General features: G+C 45.0%; 1 protein-coding gene across 5 annotated transcripts in view; it reads right to left on the minus strand.

Moving 5' to 3' along the window:
* Positions 1-24027, minus strand: part of CHID1 (chitinase domain containing 1) — a 288134-nt gene that overhangs the window by 221306 nt on the left and 42801 nt on the right. For all 5 annotated transcript variants that reach the window (XM_054028547.1, XM_054028549.1, XM_054028550.1 and 2 more), the window contains exon 8: positions 14992-15084. In XM_054028547.1, coding sequence (XP_053884522.1) covers positions 14992-15084 — 93 coding nt within the window. The remainder of the gene's footprint in view (positions 1-14991; positions 15085-24027) is intronic.

Consider the following 24027-nt stretch of genomic DNA (forward strand, 5'->3'; position numbering starts at 1 on the left):
CATTGATACCTGGAATGCTTGTTTTCAGAACAAAGAGATAAGGGGTATGCTATGGTACCAGAAAAACAAGGTAGAAAGCAGATTGGTTAAATCTTGTTTCAGACGATGCATGCACACAATACCTTTTATTCGTAAACAGGATGGATATAAAAAGCATAGCTTTGGGAGTATAACTTTGGGAGCACACCTTCTTTGTAAGGTGAATTTAACAACACTGCACACAATGGCTTCCTGGAAACTGGTATTATACTGAGCCTATCTTCTTGTACTATACTATTAACAACTTTGAGCAATAAACCCGTCTGATGTTATTGGGTCTCGAATGTATTTCTGAATGAAACAAAGTGTGGTCAAGCAGGTTTCAGAGTAGCAGCCATGTTAGTTTGTGTCTGCAAAAAGAACAGGAGTACTTGTGGCACCTTAGAGACTAACAAATTGGCTGTAGCCCACGAAAGCTTATGCTCAAATAAATTTGTTAGTCTCTAAGGTGCCGCAAGTACTCATGTTCTTTTTGTGGTCAAGCATTACTAAGTCCACATATTTTGTGGATAAAAAAGTAGCATAAGGTTACTTCAGGTAGAACACTGGGTTCTATTCACAACTGTAAAATGTCAGACCCAAGTCCCATCCACTTAGCCACACTGGTTTTGGATTAGCAAATATATTGGCTATCCTGTCAGTATCCACTGCTTCAGCCACCAGATGGCTCTCTTCTCTCAGGGCCAAGAATAGACTCCAGGAAGCCCTATCTCAAAAAAAGCTATCTTTGCTGTCTAACAAAGTCCTCAAAGTCACTTCTGGCAAAGCCAGAAATAGAACCCAGGTGCCTTATATAGCAAAACAAACTCTTACCCACTTTACATATTTGCCATGTTACCTCAATGAATATGCAACTTGGCTATGCTGTCTATATAGTCGAGATACTCACATTCACCTCTGCAATGTACCAAGACATATAATTTGCCTGGCAAGTAATTGCACATGGTGAGATCTACAGAGAAGGGGAATCCCATTAATTATTTCTTTGCTAAAAAAAATTCTCTACATTCTGGAATTTCTGATGTATCTTCATGCTCCTTTGTTTTGCTTCCATGGGATAATTTTTAAAAAGGAGAAAATATTTCCTTTTTCGTATAAAATACATTTTAAAAACAGTTTAAGTATTTATGACAGTGGATGACAAACCTGCTCTAGCACTTTAATGCAGTGTGCTGTTATTCTAGATGTTCTACAGCAAGTCTTAGGGCAGTAGAAAATACCAACTAGTAGTTATTTTTCAGTTGCTCGAGAAGTGAGACTCTTTTGCATTCAGTACTTAAGGGCATGTTTGTAGTTAGAGAAGAACTCAACAAGTTAAATGGTTGGCTCTCATGTTCAAAGGACAAAGCTATCTTGGTCTCCAAAGGTCTTTCTACAATTAATGAATATTGTATCCTGCAAATCCAAACTTTCAGGCCAAGCCCTAGTCTACACTACGAGGTTAGGTAGAATTTAGCTGCGTTAGGTTGATTCTATAAGCAATGTGTCTACACATCCAACCCCGTTCAGTCGACCTAAAGGGGCTCTTAAAATTGACTGCTGTACTCCTCCCCGGTGAGGACAGTAGCGCTAAAATCGACCTTGTTGGGTCAAATTTGGGGTAGTGCAGACGCAATTTGACGGTATTAGCCTCCGGAAGCTATCCCAGAGTGCTCCAATGTGACCACTCTGGACAGCACTTTCAACTCCAATGCTCTGGCCAGATACCCAAGAAAAACCCCGCGAAATTTTGAATTTCATTTCCTGTTTGGTCAGCGTGGCTAGGTCAGCAGTACAGGTGACCATGCAGTCCCAGAATCACAAACGAGCTCCAGCATGGACCGAATGGGAGACATTGGATCGGATCGCTGTATGGAGAGAAGAATCTGTGCAGGCCGAACTCCGATCAAAAAGAAGAAATGCTAACATATATGCCAAAATCGCACAGGGCATGGTGGAGAGAGGCTACAACAGGGACACGCAGCAGTGCCGCATGAAAGTTAAGGAGCTCAGGCAAGCCTAGCAAAAGACAAAGGAGGCAAACGGTCACTCCGGGTCAGAGCCCCATACATGCCACTTCTATGATCAGCTGCATGGCATTCTAGGGGGGAACCCTACCACTACCCCACCACTGTCTGTGGACACCTGCCAGGGAGGAGTCCCACGCAACAGGGAGGAGGATTTTGTGGATGAAGAAGAGGAGGAGGAGGAGAAGCACAGCAGGCAAGCGGAGGATCCATTCTCCCTGGCAGCCAGGACCTTTTCATCACCCTGGAACCAATACCCTTCCACGGGGGGTTCACGGACCCTGAAGCCGGAGAAGGCACCTCTGGTGAGTGTACATTTGTAACTACACTACAGGGTTTAAAAGCAATTGTGTTTAATGTTCGATTTGCCCTGAAGACTTGGGATACATTCGCAGCCAGTACAGCTACTGGAAAAGTCTGTTAACGTGTCTGGGGATGGAGCGGGAATCCTCCAGGGACATCTCCATGAAGCTCTCCTGGAGGTACTCTGAAAGCCTTTGCAGAAATTTTCTGGGGAGGGCTGCCTTATTTCATCCTCTACGGTAGGACACTTTACCATGCCAAGCCAGTAGCAAGTAGTCTGGAATCATTGCAGCACAAAGCATGGCAGTGAATGGTCCTGGGTTTTGGTCACATTCAAGCAGCATTCGGTCTTTATCTTTCTGTGTTAGCCTCAGGAGAGATATATCATTCATGGTCACCTGGTTGAAATACAGGATTTTTTGTAAGGGAAAAGTAAAAGGACCCCGTTCATGCTGGGCTGTTTGCGCTTGTCTAAAAGGGATCATCCCTGAGAATAGCCATGCAGTGGGGGGAGGGGTGAAGGGATCATCCCTGAGAATAGCCACATGGTGAGGTGGGGGGAGGGGTGCTGCACATCCACCCGAAAACCGCAGCCCCTCCTTTTTAAACGGCAAACCCAACCGGCATTGCTTGCTATGGGAAAGGAGGGCGCTGCAGTTTGAAACCATTCCCACATGTTATGAAGGTGGAAGAAGCCAACCCTCCGTACCCTTTGGCTTACCATGGCTGCCTGGAAACCGAATTCTGTTGCCCAGCCATGTGTGATGTGTCACCATACCGGCAGGTGCTCAATATAAAAGGCAAAATGCGACCTTGTACCTAAAACACATGTGCTGTCTGCTGTGAATTGCTTGATTCACTGTGAAAGAGTCTCCCTTTTGTTCTCAGAAATGTATCTTCTTAAATTCCACTCTCCCTTTTTATCCCCGCGCAGGTGCAAATGTTTCTATGCTCCCCCTATCATCTCCATCCCAGAGGTTATCACAGATTAGAAGGCAAAAAAAAAACGCACTCGCGATGATGTTTTCCAAGCTCATGCAGTCCTCCCGCACTGATAGGGCACAGCTGAATGCATGGAGGCATACACTGACAGAGGCCAGGAAAGCATACAGTGAGTGTGATCAGCAGAGGCAGGAGGTGATGCTGAGGCTAATGGGGGAGCAAACGGACATGCTCAGGCGTCTGGTGGAGCAGCAGGTAAGGCAACAAGAGCACAGACCGCCATATCATCCACCGTATAACTGCCTGCCCTCCTCCCCAAGTTCCATGTCCTCCTCACCCAGATGCCCAAGAACGCGGGGGAGGGGGAGGGGCGGGAAGGAGGTAAGGGGGAGGAGGCTCCCGGCACCCAGCCACTCCACTCCAGAGGATGGCCCAAGCAACAGAAGGCTGTCATTGAGTTTTGATTTGTAGTGTGGCTACAATAAGCAATGTGGCCTTGTCCTTCCCTCCTCTCCCACCCCACCTGGGCTACCTTGTCAGTTATCTCACTTTTATTTTAATTAATAAAGAAAGAATGCATGGTTTCAAAACAATAGTGACTTTATTTCCTTTGCTAGCTGTGATCAAAGGGGGGAGGGTGGTTGGCTTACAGGGAATTAAAATCAACAAAAGGGATGGGTTTGCATCAAGGAGAAACACACACAACTGTCACACCATAGCCTGGGCAGTCATGAAACTAGTTTTCAAACCCTCTCTGATGCACAGCATGCCTAGCTGTGCTCTTCTAATCACCCTTGTGTCTGGCTGCTCAAAATCGGCCACCAGGCGATTTGCCTCAACCTCCCAACCCATAAATGTCTCCCCCTTACTCTCACAGATATTATGGAGCACACAGCAAGCAGCAATAACAATGGGAATATTGGTTGCACTGAGGTTTCACCTAGTCAGCAAACAGCGCCAGTGAGCTTTTAAACGTCCAACGGCACATTCTACCACCATTCTGCACTTGCTCAGCCTATAGTTGAACTGCTCCTTACTACTGTCCAGGCTGCCTGTGTATGGCTTCATGAGCCATGGGAGCAAGTGATAGGCTGGATCTCCACGGATAACTATTGGCATTTCAACATCCCCAACAATAATTTTCTGGTCTGGGAAGTAAGTCCCTTCTTGCAGCTGTTCAAACAGCCCGGAGTTCCTAAAGATGCGAGCGTCATACACCTTTTCCGGCCATCCCACATTGATGTCAGTGAAACATCCTTTGTGATCCACCAGGGATCCTTTGTGAACCACCACATGTTTTTGCCCCATTAGGCATTGGGAGCTTAACCCAGAATTCCAATGGGCAGCAGAGACTGCAGGGACTGTGAGATAGCTACCCACAGGGCACCACTCCGTGAGTCGATGTTAGCCATGGTACTGAGGACGCACTCCGCCGACTTAATGCGCTTAGTGGGGACATACACAATCGACTGTATAAAATTGCTGTCTAAAGATCGACTTCTGTAAAATCGACCTAATTTCGTAGTGTAGACATACCCTTTGAAAAATAAGACAACAGATTCATACCATGTGAGCAGCAGAAAATGTACCAATTCCAAAACAGGCAGTTTTCTTCGACAGAAAAGAGGTCAGAGTTTGAGACACTTCAGTAAAACTAAAGCGTGTTCCTGATCTGCATAGCAGCTGTTAGTCATCTCTATGTTATTTGACCATATTACAGTTCCAAATAAAACAATTATATCAATGTTGCGATCCTTTAATATCTGACATTTAATACCAGCCAATCAAATTAAAAAAGTAACACTTCAAACCGACAGAAGGAAACACTTTACGCAATGCATAATTAGCTTAAGGAATAACTCACTGCCACAAAGTGTCAGAGACACCAAGAACATCACCAAGAAAGGCACTTAGAGTAATATGTTGGTCTTTACTGCCCACCAAGTGGCCCCTCATGGCTATGGTTGCATCTGTGGCTGTCCTGCCTCTATTTCCCTTCATCCAGGCCCCTTTAAGAACTCACACAGTCTCTAGTGACCCACCAAGCTCAATCCTTTAATTCCACCAGTTCTCGGGCTGTCAACAGAGTCAAATATCGAACTCAAAAGTACAAAACAATTTTTTAGTTCATCTTCCCTTCTTTAACTATGCAAGATCCTGTTCGTGTCACTAGGCATAGCTACCAGGTAACTCGTGAGAGTGGAAGGCCAAAAGTGCCGATGAAGCTCTTCTGCTCTGGGCCTACCTGAACCACAGAACTCCATCGTGTGAACTCTCACCTACTTCTGTGCTAACTGCTTACATGCTGAAGCAGAAATGTAAGGGTCAGCTTTTCTCTAGCATACAGCTGCTGTTTTGCTCAGACTGCTGTGAACAGGCCTTGCAAGGCCAAGAGATAAGCAGGCGAAGGGAAAGTTTCTAACATGCACACTGTGTACCTGCTGTAACTGTTGTCTGGAAGGGATGGTTAAGGGTGAAATAGACAAAGGCTTGCACAGAAACTGCTTGGAATATAAAAGGGAAAATGTTATTTGTATGTGTTGCACTTGATTTGAGACATGCTGGTCTCCTAGTGCCTTTTCAGAGCTCTGAAATAAACTTGGCTTGCTTTCTCCCCTCAGTGTCTTTATTGGTGCCAAGCACACCGGGCAACGAACCCGTTTGCCATGTCGGGGCCCAGTTCTGGGCAGGCAACAATCCCAACTTGCTCCTCAGAGCTGCTCCTTCCACCAGCCCCAGCTCCAGTCTCCTGAGCAGCCTGCCAGGCCTCCAGCCTCTGGCTGTCTCAGCTACTCTCTCAACCACACACCAGCCGCCTCTTCTCCCCCACACAGCTTCCTGCTGCCTTTTATATTAATAACCTGATTCCTCTCAGGTGGGGCTCACCTTGTAATCAAACCTGGCTTATCACCAGGCTCTCCATAGGCAAGCCAGCTTATTACAGACATTTTATATGTACAGCCACAGTATATATTTTAGCTGATTAAAGAGATAGGAACACTCATTCTTCTAGGCATAATCCACCACTAATTGGAGAACGATTTAAGTAACTTCCTATGGATAGGTGTGATGGGGTATACCTGTCCCTCATTGGACAGGAAGGGGTTAACCCCATACTGTGGGCTGAGGAAGCCATGCCCCGTCACCCCTGCTGGGTAGGCTCCTACTGGAACCACAGTATAAAAGGGAGCAATACAGCTCAGTCTGGGCTGACCGTTGAGGAGAGAGGATGTGCACTGCAAGCGCCTGCACCCCGGAGCTGTCGGCGCCCCAGACCACAGAGGCCAAGCACGCTGAGACCCTGGAGGATAGCTGACTGCCCACGGAAGCCCCTGAGGGGACGGAGTCTCCAGGAATTTTGCTGGTCAGCTACCCCAGAGAAGCAGAGGACCTGAGGACTATGGAGCAGGTAGGCAGGGTAGAAAGTGGCTCAAGGGAACCAGACTTTGGTCTGGTAGTGGAATCATGAACCGGGTCAGCATGTTTTGGACAGATCTCTGCTGACCCAGTAGTGAATACACTTGCAGCTGACAGGGCCCTGGACTGGCACCTGGTGGAGTCGGGAGGGCCTGGATCATCCTGCCCAAGCTGCCAATCCACTCCTGGGTGGCGGCCCACCCTCTTTGCCTGGCTGCCAGGCCACACTGCCTTGCACAGGAGGGCAGTTTGCCTGCCCAAGAAGAATGTCAGACACCGGGTCTGCAATGGGAGTGTGCCACAGAGATCCAGAGCAAGGAACAATGATCAGTCACTACTTATACCCAAGGGCTTAAAACACATGGGATTCAGTGGTTGGATCCAATCACAACATACTGGTGTGTCCATCCAGAGTGTGGGACTGGACCCAGTTTAGATAACTATTAAAAAGGAATAGGAATCTTACTGCTTTAATGATTCTCTACTCTGTTTACTACACAAAGGAGTGAATGCATTTTACTATAATCCATAGTTGGCAGCAATTACTTAAGATCTTTAAAAGCATGCATTAGCCTAATGAAAAGCATTTTTGTAGAGAAATGATTGATAATCCATTGCAGAAAAATGCTACAAAAATGTTAGAGCAAATGAAAATGCTTAATCTGTAACAGACAACAATCAGCCACAGCAGAAAACTGCCTTAAAAAATGAACTACCAAATAGGATGAACTTCAGCTCTCAGGAACAGCAGTGAACTTCTTCTCCGTATGAAAGATCAGAAGGAAGCTGCAGACAAAAGTGAAGACCTTTTCTGTTGTTGCTTTTCATTTAACCAGAACTGCTGGAGCTCAAAACATTTTTCACATTATGTTTCAACACCCCTCTGAGGTAAAGACATACTATTCCCATTTTACAGGTGCAAACAGGCAGGCTGACAAAAGGTAGGACTTGCCCAGTATAATAAAGGAAGTATATGGCAGAATCAGAAATAGACTCATCAGGACCTATCTTCTTAGCATGTATTCTTGAAGAGGTTTTTCATTTCCTGCATTGTGGTGTGACACATCAGCACTAACAGTTATCCAGAAGAGCCATAGCAATTTGTCTCACTAGAAATTACGTTAAGTCCACTTCATTGCATGCAGCCGCTGCCAGAAGTGACGTTCAGTTATTGGGGCCTGATCTATATTATAAAGTTTTACCAGAAAAACCTTCCCTGTATCAGCACTGTATTGTATGCTTCCATACTTAAAGTTGAGTCCTGCCAACAAAACCCTCAACCATTTATGACACTCAAGTTAAACCAGCTTGGTGAGCGACATAAGCCCTCTGTCAGTATAGTTCTACAAACACAATGCCTGCCTGGAAGCAGAAGTACCTGTACTGATGTAAGCAGTCCTCTAGCAACAAGCAATGACTGCTCTGGTTGAGCTTTCGAACTCCACTGCCCAGGGGTCACAGTTAAAGCCCTGCAAATCTGCAGATATCTGCTTTATATCTGTGGATACAACTATCCACAGTCCATGTTTGCAGATCAAGTGCAGATACACATTTTTTTATCCACGCAGGACTCTAGTCACCATGACTGGAAGTCTTCCTCCTGTTTAAAATCCCCAGCCCTGGAAATGTCTCTTTTCTTCCATTTCTACAAGCATGGCTCCAGCTCACCCTCTTGCTACTGCGTGACCCAGGAATGAAGTCCTAGATTTCCTCAGAGTGTCAGGAGAGGAAGGTGTGCAGCAACAGCTGCAGAATTCCCTCCGGAATAAAGATTTTTGCTGACACTGCAAAAATCCATGGAGATAATGGGGTACAGCAGGGATTAGGACCAATGATAGGAAAAGGAGGAGGAGCTGCAGCAGGCTTATCCAAAGTCAAAAGAGCAGAACCTCAAGTTCAGTATTGTCCCCAAGACCTGCCCCTATGATGACCAGCTTGATGTCGTACTGAGTGGGGATCCCACCAACACCCTGAGATTTGGACACCCAAAAGCTGCAGGGGAAGACCCTCTGGAACTGGCAACCCAGGAGATCACTGAGAATGGGGATACAGATGGTATAGCCAAGAGCTGGGATAGCCAAGAGCTCTTCAAGTCCCAGCTGGACCCACAGAGCCAATCAGTGAGGAAGTGGACTCTGGTAGGTGTAATTTAATAGGACTCCCCATAAATGCAGGCCATTTTGTTTATCTTTTCTAGGCCCCCCCCGAAACACTTTGTCACAGCTCCCCCATCAAAGCACTGGAATGGGTTACCTAGGGAGGTGGTGGTATCTCCTTCCTTAGAGGTTATTAAGGTCAGGCTTGACAAAGCCCTGGCTGGGATGATTTAGTTGGGAATTGGTCCTGCTTTGAGCAGGAGGTTGGAGTAGATGACTTCCTGAGGTCCCTCCGAACCCTGATAGTCTATGATTCTATGAAAATGGTGACCAATTCTGCATGGGGCCAAAGGAAGTCTGTTTTCAACTAGCGGCCTTATTTTAAAAGCATGAAATGGCTGTACTATGCAATAGTCAAAAAGATTGTAAAAACAGCCCAAAAGCATTCCCAAATACATTCTTTTACAGAAAACGCTTGCTTGCAAACCACAGAAAGCCACATTTAATGGACACAAAAACAGAGCACTTCCTCTGATTTCAAAGTGAAAGCCTACATACGACTTACAGATCTTTCAGTGAAACCGGTTACTAAGCACTTCCAAGTGTGTACATTTACAGACTGGGGTTACATTTAAAAAAAAAAAAAAAAAAAAAAGAGGGTGAAAACGCGTGATCAACTCAGGTTTTGGCTTAGACAGACTAACTTCACTAGCCAGCAGTCACAGTGCACTTGTGCTGCTGGTGAAGAAGTTGGTTTACTTTAGTATATGAAACTTTTCAGTCCACTGGCTCATCACTGAATTTTTCCAGCAAGTAGCATTTAACTTTTGCCAGGACATTTTTAGGCAGAGCTGCCTTTGTTTCTCCCACCACAATAGGAGATCTTCCCACACCACTCTGTAAGGACCTCTTCAGGGATCATTGCTGAGAAGAGCTCAGAAGCATGACCCCAGGTGACAGCCAGAAATCTAAAGCAGCTCACTTCTCTGCCCTCATGATTAATACATCCTCATGGCTCATGACTGCCTGTAGTAAGTTTCGCAGTCTTTACTACACCTGAAAGTGTACTGTTAAAAATTAATAAAAAAGAGTAGTGATTATGAACCTCTTTAAAATAAATCAACAGCCCAAGGGAAGAAGTACAGAGCTGAAGTACTTATCTTCTGTCCTACCTCTCCACCCCACACCTAACACTGGCTCTCTCTATTTATCAGTGACCTCGACTGCAGTTTCCTTAAACTATGTCCCTTTTTACACCAGCTGACAGCCTAAGCATGATAAGAAGGAAAAGGAAACTGACAGGGAAGACATATTCTCCAAATCAGTGCAAAGTGCTGAGTCTGGGGCAAGTGAGACTGGTGACTGGAGGAAACATATGCTGGAGGGGATAAAGCCAGACCAAGAGGTGCACCAAGACATGCTGAAGCTGTTGAAACAGACTCAGCTGCTAGAGCACATTATGGATCAAAGCACCCAAAGACAAACTCCACAGCAGCTACTACACAGCAAGGAGAACGACTCCTCCTAGCTCAGGCCAAACACCCCTCTCCTCAAAACTCCAGTCCCCACAGCAGCATTATCCCTTTCATTTAGCCCCACAGCACAATAATGAGAACTGCTTAGGCTACACCAACTGCAACCTGTCAGTCATGCAGTTGAGTGTGGACGGTACCTTGCACTTACAAGAAAGTAAGTGGCACCTAATAAAATTCTGTTTTGTGAAAACCCAGATTTCCTGTGTCTTACAATGTGGAAATGTGGATCCCCAAAAGCAATAACCTCCCTCCCCCTCCAAAAAAAAATAAATAAATAAATTGAGAAACCAGCTAAATTACTGTCTGGGTACTGCAAGATGCGTCTTAAAGCTTCTCTTACCAGGACAGAACTTGCAGTGGCCTTAGTAATTAGCCCCATCTCAGGCTACTCAAAAGCAACAGACGGCCTGTCCACCTCATCCCTCCACTCTAGCAATAACCTTCTCCCGCTTGGCCACGAGATATTATGCAATACACAGCATGCAGCAACAACATCTGCACCTTGCCTCCATCTAACCTTGTCATGAGACATCTCTACTTCCCCTTCAATCTTGCAAAGGCATGCTCCACAGCCATCCTGGACTTGCTCAGACAATAGTCAGATCTTTCCTTGCTTCTGTCCTAGTGTTTGGGGTATGACATCATGAGACAGAGAAGCAATAGGCTGGGGCCCTTGAGAATCTCCATCAGTATTGCAACCTCATTAATGTCAACAGGCCAGTCCAGGAAAATTGTCCCTGCTTTCAGCTTATCACAAATTTCTGCATTTCTAAAGGTGCAAGCATAACGGACTTTTCTTCACCGCCACTAATGTTAGTAAATGGTCATTGGTGATCCACCAATGTTTATGTAACTATGGAGAAGTACTCCTTTTGGTTTATACACTCAGAGGCAAGGTGGGAGTGAGGACACAGAGTGGGGTTATTGATCCTGTCTATCACCCCACCACAGTAAATCCATCTATTCTTTTTGGCACATTATCCGAGTGACAATCTTTGTTTAATTGCCTTGCACACCTAGATGATGACTGCCCTGAATACCAAACTGATTGCCCGCAGACTAATTGCAATTTAGGTTTGCAAGCTTCCAGATAGCGCTCACCAATACTTACCACCCATTTCGCCACTGTCATCAGTTTTAGGCATTTACATTCAGATAAATAATTAATGATTAAGTAGATCTAAAATCCAGAATGCCTAGCAGTCAAAGTCAATCATATGAGATACATAAATATTGCTGTTATATTGGCTGCCCATAGGGACAGATAGAATCAGTACATACAGACTTGGAACAATTAGTGGCATTTCATATGCGCTGTCAGTGCCAAATCCTGAGCATAAAATCTCTGTGCAAAATGTCAGTCTCGCAAAGATCTGACCTTCCTTCCATCATTCGTTATAGTCAAAAGTTGCATTACATGCTTTTTGGCCAAGTCGTCAGCTGGACAAAACCACCCCAGCACAAAACTTTCACGGCCATGCAAAGGGATGCATACCCTGACCCTACCCGGCACCACCCCAGAGATTCACAAAGATTGAGCCAGCTCTGGGAACTTCACTCCACGATGCCTGGTGTGATACCATCAACTGTGGTCAGTCTGCCTGGCGCAACGGTCCCCAGCATATTGTGTGTGTGTGTGATGTACTCAAAGGTTACAGCTTTTGTGGACATTGGTTTAAGAGGGTTTGAGGTTCATGAAAATAAGAAAGGGGGACTGTACATATTGGGGTCCAGGAAGTGGGCAGGCATAAGCCCGCCCACTGCTAAAGGGTCCCCCCCCCAGCCTAAGGGGAGGCCCCACAGGGCCTGAAACCCAAAAAATTATGGGGGACAACTAAAGTAATAACAAGGACAGGAGTGTGGTCACTGGTCAGGGGGACTGTAGCGGGGTGGTTACCCCACTCCTGCCTGAGGGGTTTAAAACAGCCCTGGCAGAGGGCTGGGGCAAAGAGAAAAGCTACTGGGCTGATTGGGGAAGTAGCCACAGCTGGGCCACACCTAGGGTTACCATTCGTCCGGATTTACCCGGACATGTCCTCCTTTTTGTGCTAAAAATAGCGTCCGGGGGGAATTTGTAAAGCACTCACAATGTCCGGGATTTCCCCCCGGCAGAGCAGAGCGAGCGGCTGGGAGGGCTGCAGGGAAGTCCCGGGCTGGACTCCGGAGCAGCTGTAGAGGAGCCGGATCCGCCCTGCATTCTGAGCCAGCAGCTCCCTTGCAGCCCAGTCCGGCAGCACTGTGCAGGGCCAGGGACCAGGTTTTGTTGTGCAGGGCCAGGGACCGGGTTTTGTTGTGCTGAGGAGCTCAGCCACGTGTCCGGCTCGGCTGCACAGAGCCCAACACCCTGTTCTGAGCAGCAGGGTAAGGAGGTCAGGGGGCAGGAAGGTTCTGGAGGTGGCAGTCAAGAAACGGGGGGGGGCTTTTTGGGGGGAGTGGAGAAAGTTTTGGGCAGTCAGGGTACAGGTAGGGGGTAGGGTCCTGGGGGGCAGTTGGGGGGGGGGTCTTAGGAGGGGGCAATTAGGGGACAAGGAACAGGGAGTCTTAGGTAGGGGGTGGGGTTCTGGAGGGCAGTTAGGAGCAGGGGTCCCAGGAGGGGGCAGTCAGGGGACAAGGAGCAGGGGGGGAGTGTTTGGGAGTTCTGGGGGGGGCTGTCAGGTGGCAGGGGTGGGGAGATGGATCGGAGCAGTCAGGGGACAGGGAGCAGAGGGGTTTAGATGGGTCGGGAGTTCTGGGGGGGGCTGTCAGGGGGTGGGGAGTGGTTGGATGGGGCGTGGGAGTCCCAGGGGTCTGTCTGGGGGTGGGGGTGTGGATAAGGGTTGGGGCAGTCAGGGGACAAGAGGCAGGGAGGCTTAGATAGGGAGTGGAGTCCTGGGGGGCAGTTAGGGGCAGGGGTCCCAGGAGGGGGCAGTCAGGGGACAAGGAACGGGGGGAGGGTTGGGGGTTCTGGGGGGGCGGGAAGTGGGAGGGGCAGGGGCGGGGCTAGGGCGGGGCTCCTCCCGTCCTCTTTTTTTCTTGCTGAAATATGGTAACCCTAGCCACACCCCAATCAGGCCCCAGCTGGCCTGTACAAGAAGGCTGGGAGCCAAGAGCTCAACAGTCTCTCTCTGAAGGCAGAGAGAGGGTCTGGCTGCAGCAAGCTAGAGACAGGGTACCTGAGTGGAGCAGGGCTAGGGACAGGCTGAGGAGCTCCAGCCTGGAAAGCCGCAGGCTGCGGCCTAGCGGAAGGCCAAGGGGTACTGGGAGTTGCAGAGGGCAGCCCAGAGCTAGGCGAAGGCAGCAGGACCAAACCCCACCTTGCCAATGATGAGTGGCCTATACTGTAGTCTGCCCCAGGGAACGGGGGCTAGATGGTGACTGGCAGTAGCCTTATTCTGAGGTGAGGTAGGGATAGTGGGTGGGGGGGTTCCCTGGTGAGGAGAGACCCTAGTACTGAGGGATGTACTGCTAGGGGGAAAGCACCCCAGATATAAGGGCACCGGGGTCCAGAAGGGACACTGGCCTGCAGGGGGCGCTCCAGGACGCTGGAAGAGCTAATTCCCAGAAGTCACCAGCAGAGGCGCCAAAGGGGTGAGTCCGCTCCTCTACACGGACCAATTTCCTTCCAGATCTGCTGAAATTTACATTCTGGTTTACACCATGGTGATTGGCTTCCACTTTTGAATGAGTAACATTTTAGGAAGTAAAGAACCTTCCTATAATATTTATTGAAAGATAGAAGCAGACAAATTTTTTTACTTCAGTTGAATCAGAAGTTCCCGTAAAACCGGTGAATTTGTATTGTGTGTTCTTTTCAAGTCAACTTTCTGTCTCTCAGCTATTAGTGCCACGAAGGACAACTCCTTACTTTGCCTGACTGTATATATAGTAAGGCCATGCTGCATCTATTGCTGGGTACTAGATGCATTTCACATGCATGTGAAAGTCAAACCAAAATAAAGCTGAGTTACCATAGATTTCACACCTTCCCCTAGCCCCATCTCTTAAACACCATTTACAACATTTTGAAAGTGTGCCAGAAGTCTTAAAGACACACACACACTATCCCACTCGTGATGAGGAGTCACAAAGTCTCACAAATGTGTCTGCTTTGTTTTTCCAGGCAGTTCTGCCCTGATATTTTGGACTGATGCATAGTATGAGACCTTAATCCAAGATATTTTGGAAAACAAAATATGAATGAGGTTAGTGTCTACGAATATACAGAGAGTGATGAGCAAAACCACGTGATCACAGGCATCGTACTAAAGTACGTCCCTGCTCCTGCAAGCCACACTTAGGGTAGGTCTACACTACCCAGTAGTTCGGCGGCAAGCAAATCGAACTTCTGGGTTCGACTTATCGCGTCTTGTCTGGACGAGATAAGTCAAACCCGGACGTGCTCGCCGTCGACTGCGGTACTCCAGCTCGGCGAGAGAAGTACTGCGAAGTCGACGGGGGAGCCTGCCTGCCGCGTCTGGACCGAGATAGGTTCGAACTAAGGTACTTCGAACTTCAGCTACGATATTCACGTAGCTGAAGTTGCGTACCTTAGTTCGAATTGGGGGGTTAGTGTAGACCTGCCCTTAGTTTTGAGAAAGCTGTTCAATGTATTGTTGATGAGAGAACAAAGTAGAATTTCTCATCTGGAATCTCCCCCATCAATGCAGTACTCACCCTGGTGTGACAGCAGGTGGGATTACCAGTATTAGCTTAAGCTGTGCTTCATGGAGAGCTTCTGAGAGGTGAGTGAGCAAATGAATCAGCTCCCTGTAATGCAAACACATTGTTAGGCTACAGACAATAGACGTGGCATGATATTCGCATGAGTAATTTAAAAAGTAAAACTAGAGGTAAAGACATGCAACAGGCAGTACATCCTATCTGGAAGTCTTGTAGCGGGTGAAACATTCTAGGCAGATTTGTCAAGGCCCTCTTCCAGCATCACTAAATATACAACACTGCTGGAGGTACTCCTATACTTATAATAGGTTATCACAGTAGAGCTAAAATTTTGCCATTTTTTGTTGTAATTTTAATTTTTCCATTTTCACATGTAAATTCTCAGCTGAAATGTACATTTTGGAATTTCCCCCGGGACGGCTCCTGAAAAACAAAGACAATGGTGTGCGTATGTGTATCAACTATATTCTCATCAGAAGGGGTTATCCCTTCAGTTCATGTTCAGTAAGAAGAGACTTAAGCCAAGCAATAGAACTGAATTCTGTTCTGGAACAGACAGCTGTTGAGCAGATTCAGATTGTCATTGTACTGTTGAATTTAAGGTTAGTGGAATATGTGAAGATGCTTTCAGCAAGCCATGCAATCTTCAAAGCGTTTTGAGGCCTCAAGAAAATGTGGATTTTTTAGAAACCTTTCTACCTATACATTTTCTGTACTTTAAAAAAAAAAATTCTTATCCTGTATGCACAAAAATCAGATTTTTGTTTCAAGAGTTCGCTGACCCTGCCCTACCTGAAATCATCACCCTCTATTTGTGGCACAATTTAAATGTTCCCACATCAGCCAGTTCTTATAAAGCATTAGGATGTCAGGTGGAAAATAAAGTAAAAGAAACAAGTAAACTCTTAGGCCTGGTCTCCACTACACAGTTAGGTTGACATAAGGCAGCTTACATTGACCTGCTACACTACAGCCTTGCTCCCACCAATGTAAATGCCCTCCTACACCGGCGTAATAACTCCACCTCCACGAGAGGCATAGGGCTCACATCAGTATAGTTAGGGTGACACTTGGAATGTTGGTAGTCCAGGTCGTCGTGGAAGAGGGGCTGAGAAGCCCAGGTGGCTCAACGCCACAGCTCCCTGCAAAGAACAGAGAACAAAGGGGGTGGCAGCCCACCAGGAGCCCGGGAGCCTGTGAGGCAGCTGCCATTGGAGCTGAGACTAGGCTCTCAGCTCCCCCACTAACCCCAGAGGGGCAGTGTGAAGCACTCCTGGTGAGGACCCAAGGAGGGTAGTGTAGACATGCACCACTGCAGTAATTACTAATAGAGGTCGACTTAAGTTTCTAGTTTAGACATACCCTGAAAGATCCTCTTTTAGAAAGCTACCATCAGTAATATAATGAAGAGAAATCATATGTAGAAGCAGAACTGTTGTTTTTCAGATACATTTGTTTTATTCTTCAGTTCCCTCATGAAACACTGAGTGCAAGGATCAACTGGCTACACAGGCAGTGTCAAAAATCTTCCAATATTAAAGTTATGCTGTAATTTTCTCACAGTTAGGTGAAGTGGATGATTTATCAGTAAACTACATAGAGATAAGATATAGAAATTAAGTGTAATGACTTTTAGCAGCTCAAGCAGAGTTCTTTATTACTTTCACTTCACAAATTAAATACTGTCCCTCTGTGTGCGTTCCTTAAGTCATCTGATTCATCAGAACAAAGTCAACTTCCCTATTTAGCCATAGGCAAGGTGGAAGCAGACAGATGAGCTGAACAGGGAATTTAAAGTCTCTGTAGTTACACCGCAAACCTACAATGAACATGTCAGAGCAAAGAGAAAATTCCCAACTATAATACTATCTAAGAACACAGACTTCTAGCAATTGTGGTGTAAATTTTGGTTTGAGAGCCAAATGGTTATTGCCAGAATTAAACCTAAATTGCGCTGGTGCAAGAGACACTTTGATGGTACCTGTTTACTCATTTTGCTTACATTGAACAAGAAAAAGATCCCTACGATCCGAAGGTACACGAGTGGGAGGCAGGTCATTTAGCAACGGCCATCCTAAACTGTTCATTCCACTTACTAGGTTACATTAGAACTGAAATCCCAGAAACAGACTAATTTTGTGTACAGTAATCCACTCCAGCTGTATGATGGGAGGGGAGAAGGAGTCCATCTCCCCTCCCTCCCTCCTCTCTTCCCCTGGTACCTGATTATTCACCCAGAGATTTTTCTTAAGTCAGTCATCCTCTCTACAGTTAAGATTTTCACTTGGGGGTAGATTATATAACTCTGCAACAGTAGCCAAAGGAAGAAAATCTGAGCACTTTTTCAGACAACATGGCTGAAACTGCCTCTGGAGTTTGCCAATAACTCTGCAATCTCAGTTGTGGCAAAAGTGGCAAACAGGAGATTCCTTCTTTACTCCCAAGAGCCTAGTACACTGCTTCTGCAGCATCCTCACCTCTCTGGAGTTTAAATGACACCTGGTTGCCTCGGGACAAAACATTGCACTGAAATACCACTGAACCATTCCACTTGTCACTATCTTACATATATTCCCTCTCCCATCCAGAGCAAAACACTAGATGGCAAGTAATCACGAGTGTCAGTTTTCTTCATTTGCCATATTTACAGTCTCCATTCTCATTCTGGAAGAGTAAGAACTGCCTTTCCCATCCCTCAGTGTATGTATTCCACAGTTAGAGCACCACTATCCAGTCAAACGAGTCATTGATTTAAATACAGCATAAGAGAATCCCTACCCTAAGCTGTAGCCACCCTTTCCATGAAAAGGAATACAAGAGTGACAGTACCACCACATCTTCACACACAAGTCAGAAGCTCCTGCCTTTTATATTCCTACCAACCAAAACATCTCAATCCCCCGTACCTGCCTCATTTCCCCCAAATACCTGTTAAGACAACTGGACTTTGCAGCATAGCAGGGAGGTTAAATCAGGCCAGTTTTGAACCAAATACACTGGTGGAGTAGGGTAGATGGGGGATGATGCGAGCGAATGCAAAAACCAAAGGGTTCCCATGTAGGACACCTTGCTGGCAGTTTTCAGAGGGGCTGCAGCTCAAGAGCACCAGCAACTGGATGCAGTGTGGTACGTGGAAGAGTTGCTCCATCAGGTAAGGAAGTCCCAGATCATTTACCGCTTTATAGGGGAAAATCAGCGCCTTGTCCACCACCTAAATCATGTGCTTTTAATCTCCACTTCCAAATGGATGTAGAGGTGTAACCCCCTGTAGAGTGCCTTGCAGTAAAATCCAGTCTTCAAATGGGAAAGGCACAAAGCACCATGCTTAGGTCTGGACCTGTGAGGGAACATCACAGCCTCCTGACCCAATACAGGGAAAAAAGTGGTCTAAGTCGCTGCTGTTATTTGGTAGCCAGCATCTGGAACACTAACCAGAACCTTGAGTTATCAAATTATTATTAAATATTAAATTACAAGTGCTGTCAAAATGCCCTCCATCAAGGACCCCGCCACCATCTCGCCATATAATCCTCAACAAAAACTACATTAAGATGGAGTCAAAGCTCCCAGTTTGTAGCAGTAATTTAAGGGCCAACATTTCAGGGATGTTGTAATGCTTTATTTAGGGACAATTGCAAGCCTTAGAAATTCAGAATTAAGGTTACACTAAAACAAATCCAAATATGTTAAGTTAAGAAAGATAGTTAAGGCACCCAAACAATCTTAACGCTGTCCTGGAGTAACAACTTGCAATAACCAGGTGATTATGATTAAGGCATTTTTATTTGCCATTGCAGATTAGAAGAAACTGATTTTTAATGTCATGTTAGTTTTTCATAGATTCATGAATTCTAAGGCCAGAATGGAACAACTGTGATCATCTAGTCTGACCTCCTGTGGAGCACAGGCCATAGCTGATCCCCAAAATAATTCCTAGAGCATCTTTTAGAAAATCTTGATTAAAAATTATTATTAGTGTCTTCATGTTCAAAGTTTCACCTGAACATTGATCCCCTTAACATCCTTGAAAGATTTACCTGTTAGTCACTTTCTAGAGACGATTTATGGCACGGTAGTGTTCCTTGCAGGCATGCACACGCAGCCACCCACCCACCCTTTCCACATGACAGATCACTGACAAAAGGTAGGATTAGAATTCAGGGCTTCCTGAATTCTTATGTCCCATCCCTGTTTGGCCTCTCTATATAAAAAAGCTGAGTAATGCCACTGCAGATTTCCTCAGAATGTCAGATCATCTCAGGGACCCAAGTAACTTGGCTTGTTAGAGCTTCACTGCACATATCAAAATTCCATATTTGGCCTATGGCGAGTCGGGGAGGAAAGTAACAGCAGAAGAATTGCAGCTTCATGTGCAAAAAACAGGATTTACAAACTGGCCCACTAACCTGTCAAGCTCTCTCTCCAGCCCATGAGAGCTTTATGCTGAATAAGACAGGATTAATGATTAATGCTTAAAGACTTCATTTAGGCACACTCCCATTTGTCAACCAAGATAGATGATGATTTAAATCAAGTGTGCACTCTCCCATCTTCCCTAAACAGCAACAGCTGAATGTCCATGTACAGCATGCTATAAATTAAAACTTTAGTGTCCCAATAGTGCTCTATAGTGTCTTAAAACAATATTTTCACATATTACCACTGACAATTTTGAAAGAAAAACTACTGTCTCACATTTTAAAAGTTATGAGGTACAGTATGATGGGAACAGAAATGGTAGTTAGGCAAAGACTTCATTAAATATTTATGATATATTTCACCATTGTCAAATTTAACTTCAGAGATGCCTCTAAAACATTGGAAGTTTTAAGAATCTATCTTGAACCAATTAAGATCTACCATTTCCCTACTCTTCCAGGGCTTCCATTATCGCTGGCATAATGAAGGTCAATTTTCTAAACATCCACAGTTTCAAACTCTACATTTGCCCCCTATAAAATTTAAGTATCTGTCCACACATTTTGGCATCTGAGATTTTTCTTTATTACTGCAGTTCATGACAACACTGACCTTAGAATACACAGTTGGTCTTAATGCACAGTACTTGCACTTCAGCATATTTGAAGTCTGCCATGGGGCATGTTATCAGAAGCCCGTTACATCCTCCGCTATATTTATGTGACCCTTTGAAATTCAGCAAGTTTCTAACTTTAGCCTTTCTATAAGGTTGGTAGTCAGTAGTCCCTGAAATTAATGACCTGTCCGGGAAATTGGACAGAATAAAGCTATCTACTTAATTAAGAAATTGTCCTTTCATGCCACTTCATTCCCTAGTTAATACCAGGAAACTAGAGTGAATTACAGCAAATCTTTGATTAATAATTACTCTTCCAAGGATTAACCTGAAGAATGGAATTGCCAGCACAGGTTTTTGTTGCTTTACTCCCACCAACAATTAATAAGATGCCTGAAGGTCATCTTCAGTAGGAAGCCAAGCTCCTGCAGCACATTGTGAGAAAAGCATCTTTTCCAAGCAGCATTCGTGAGCTGGTGGTGCCACCTATCAGCAAATGGCTGCCTGAATGACAGGACTAAACTACACATGTGGAATCTCCAAGTCTAGTATGACATTGAGTGGTATATTCAGGCCTCTACAACAAACTGATCCAGGACATTTGGGGAAAAGAACAGAATAAAAATTCAGTGAATTTTTAGGTATCAGATTAGTGAAAGAATCTGTCCAACAAGCAATCAACTGCCTGAGAAGAGACAGGGAAAAGAGTGCCACTCGGCCCTCTAAACATTTCTCTGGTTACATTTCTCAAGCCAAATGCTACAGGATGAGAAGCTTGTGGAATTTTATTCTTCAAGCCTGCCAAGGAATTTTTGCTGTTGTTGAGTGATATAAAGAAAGTCACTTTGGAGTCAATTAGGAGTCACTCTTGAGGGAAAGCAGTTTCCTTGTCAGAAAACTAGATTTTCTTCCACATTCCCTACCTCACATGAAGCAAAAGAACCTAATATTAGACTGAAGATCTGTCCATTGTACTGTGGAGTTCTGCAGAAAGGCTAAACGCAAAGTAAAAATATCCCACTCATTAACAGAAACAGGAGTTTACTTGCTGTGTAGGACTCTGAAATGAAGAGAAGATAAGATTAGCAAGATTTTCCCCCCTCATCTTTAATTGCTTCTAGTGGTTCTCAGCACAAGAGTGTAAATAGGCAACAAGTGGATGCCGCAAGAGGCTAGCCTGTATAAAGAGCACAGGATGACTGAAGGAAAAGAAGACCCTTAGTTCACAAATCAGTAGCAGGTGGGCATACTGTGGAAAGAATGTTGTTAACGTTAGATCATATGGTTTCCATATTTGTGGAAACATTGGGTCTTGCAGGTAAAACTTGTACCCTTGAATTGAGGCAGTTTGGACACCAAACAGACACATGCAGACCTGTACAGTGTGTACTGCACACTTTACCTTTTTAGTCTGATCTTATTTAACTTAACTGCTTCAGTTAAGTTAGATTGTTAGAACAATGCTTTCTTTTCTATAGGAAAATAAAAGTGGCCCCTTTAAAGGCCATTCACTTCAAGGATAAAAAAAAAAGGTTCAAAGTGTACTAAAAACCAATATAGTCTTGAGATGCACCGGCAAAGAGTAAAAGTCAGAGTTGAAGGAACTGATTGAAGATAATAGGCTAAACAGGGGCAGACCTCTGAGCAAACAGCCACAGCTCCAGCCAACATTGGAATACTGACAACATTAACTTTTTGCTCTCCAAAATAAGTTAAAGATGACCATGTCCGGTCCACTTTATAAGAGAAACAGAAAACACGATTTAAGGGGAATTTGAGCAGTCAGACTTTCAAGCCTTGGTGTGGTCAAACTAGTGCACCAGCAACCTTCGTGCTCTTCTGAAAAGCTAGTTGAAGAGAAAGGAGACTCAAAGTTTTTATAAATAGCTATTTTTGGACTCATCAGAACTCCACACTTCTTGCTCTCTTACTGATGAGGAGGTGGTGGTGGTGTTTTGTTTGCTTTAGTTTAAAGTGACATCCCTAGATTCAAGAGTGTACAGAAATGAGTAAAGTGTGATGAAACAGGAAATGTCTTTTTATTAGTATGGTTCATACATCTGTGTTTATGGTGAGTTATTTGCTATGGAGTTAGAGCAAAAAATGGTTCTTAGGGGAACCAAGAAGGAAAGGCAGTATAATGGCCTAGCTAAGGTGCATCCCAACACACACTCAGACACAATAGCTAGATTCACAGCCATGAAAAGGTTACTCCTCGGTCTCAATGCTGGTGACATAGTTCTTTTGCCAAGGCTGAGAAAAAGAGAGATCAAAGGGAACTCTAAGCAATTACAGGTCCTCAGGCCTAGAAAAAGGAGGGGGTTCAGGTGAGCTAAGAAAGGCTGCCAGGGACCCTCAGCGAGAGCTGAAAGTCTGACAAGGACACACCATGCTGCGAGGAGAGCAGCCTGTTTCTCCTAGCCAGAGATGGGGCTCAGAGGAACTTGTAAATGCTTGTAAGGACAGATTAAGATGTACATAAGGGGAAATATGCAAATAGATACCTTAATTTTTATTCTTTTCTCTGCATGCTTTGTACCTTTGGGTGAATGAATAAATAAATATTTGTTTTGTTTTTTAAAGATACCATTTTTTAGTCACTTTAACCACTATCATTAATCACAGGTCCCTGAAGCGACAGGGCTCTCACACACACAGAACAAAAACAGTTGGGCCGATCACATTAACACAGCTGGGAAAAGAGGGTGGGGACTGTCACCTACAGACCCTGGCTGGAGTGGTTAGACCCAGAGTGAGGTGGAGAAAGCAGGCTGGTCACCTATGGGGTACACTTGAGAGGAACTAAAGGGGTCCAAAGCCCAGTTCACCCCATAACCATGACAATAAGCCATGCAGACGTTGATTCTAAGCAAAGGAAACGTCAAGTATTTCAGCTTGCAAAATTATTTATTTGTATTATGGTAGTGCCGAGAAGCCCCATTGTTTTAGGCACATGAACACACACAATATAAGCTCTTTGGATAGGGACTGTCTAACGCTTCACATCTTCTGTATCGTTTATTTTTTTAAATATTCTCTAATAAAATTTAAATCTATACTGATACAACCAAAGGGAAAACAGAGGCACAAGGAGATGAAAGAAGTTGCCAATGGTCACAAGATCAGTGGCTGAGCTGACAATGTTTCAGATGCTTACTTCAGAGCTCTATCTACTGGACCATGCTGCTGTGTTAGGTAGCAATTATTTGTCGGAGAGAAAACTGAAGAACTTGAATTAAGTCAGTTGTCAAATATCCTTATCCTTGGAATTCTAGCAACAGAGAAACATATCCCTAAATTCCTGAAATTGGACACACCTCATACACTGGATCACTTAAGAGTTCTAGGATCCCTACACAGGAAAACAGGAAGACAAGAGATGCAGCACTATCATTACTATCCTCTCTGATATGCATTGTTAGTGGCAAATCCTGAAAGCAGCTAAGGCTGTAGGGACACTTATTCAAGGCTATTACACATTTTATCCTTAGAGTGCCACCACATAGACAAGTAAAAAGTTTGTGTCTCAAGAACAGTTGCACTAATCCCAGCAAAATTCAGGATTACCTATCAAGAAGATGTCTCTCTCTGGGATATTTGCTCAACTAAAACCTTACTGGAAGACATGGTTTGTACCAACTAATCCAGCTTGGCTGCAATGTGGGCTAATTTTGTGTTTAAATCATTGTTCTAATTATGAGTAGTTTTGCATGCTAAATCCTTTGCTTGCTAGGTTCCTTACCCCTAGGCCTGGTCTACACTAGGACGTTATGTTGAATTTAGCAGCGTTAATTCGAATTAACCCTGCACCCGTCCACACAACGAAGCTATTTATTTCAACATATAGGTCTCTTTAAATCAATTTCTGTACTCCTCCCCGACGAGTGGAGTAGCACTAAATTCGACATGGCCATTTCGAATTAGGGTTAGCGTGGACTGAATTCGATGCTAACCGCTCCGGGCGCTATCCCACAGTGCACCATCTATCTGTTGAC

Source organism: Malaclemys terrapin, chromosome 4, assembly GCF_027887155.1.
Source record: "Malaclemys terrapin pileata isolate rMalTer1 chromosome 4, rMalTer1.hap1, whole genome shotgun sequence".
NCBI classification, from domain to species: domain Eukaryota; kingdom Metazoa; phylum Chordata; order Testudines; family Emydidae; genus Malaclemys; species Malaclemys terrapin.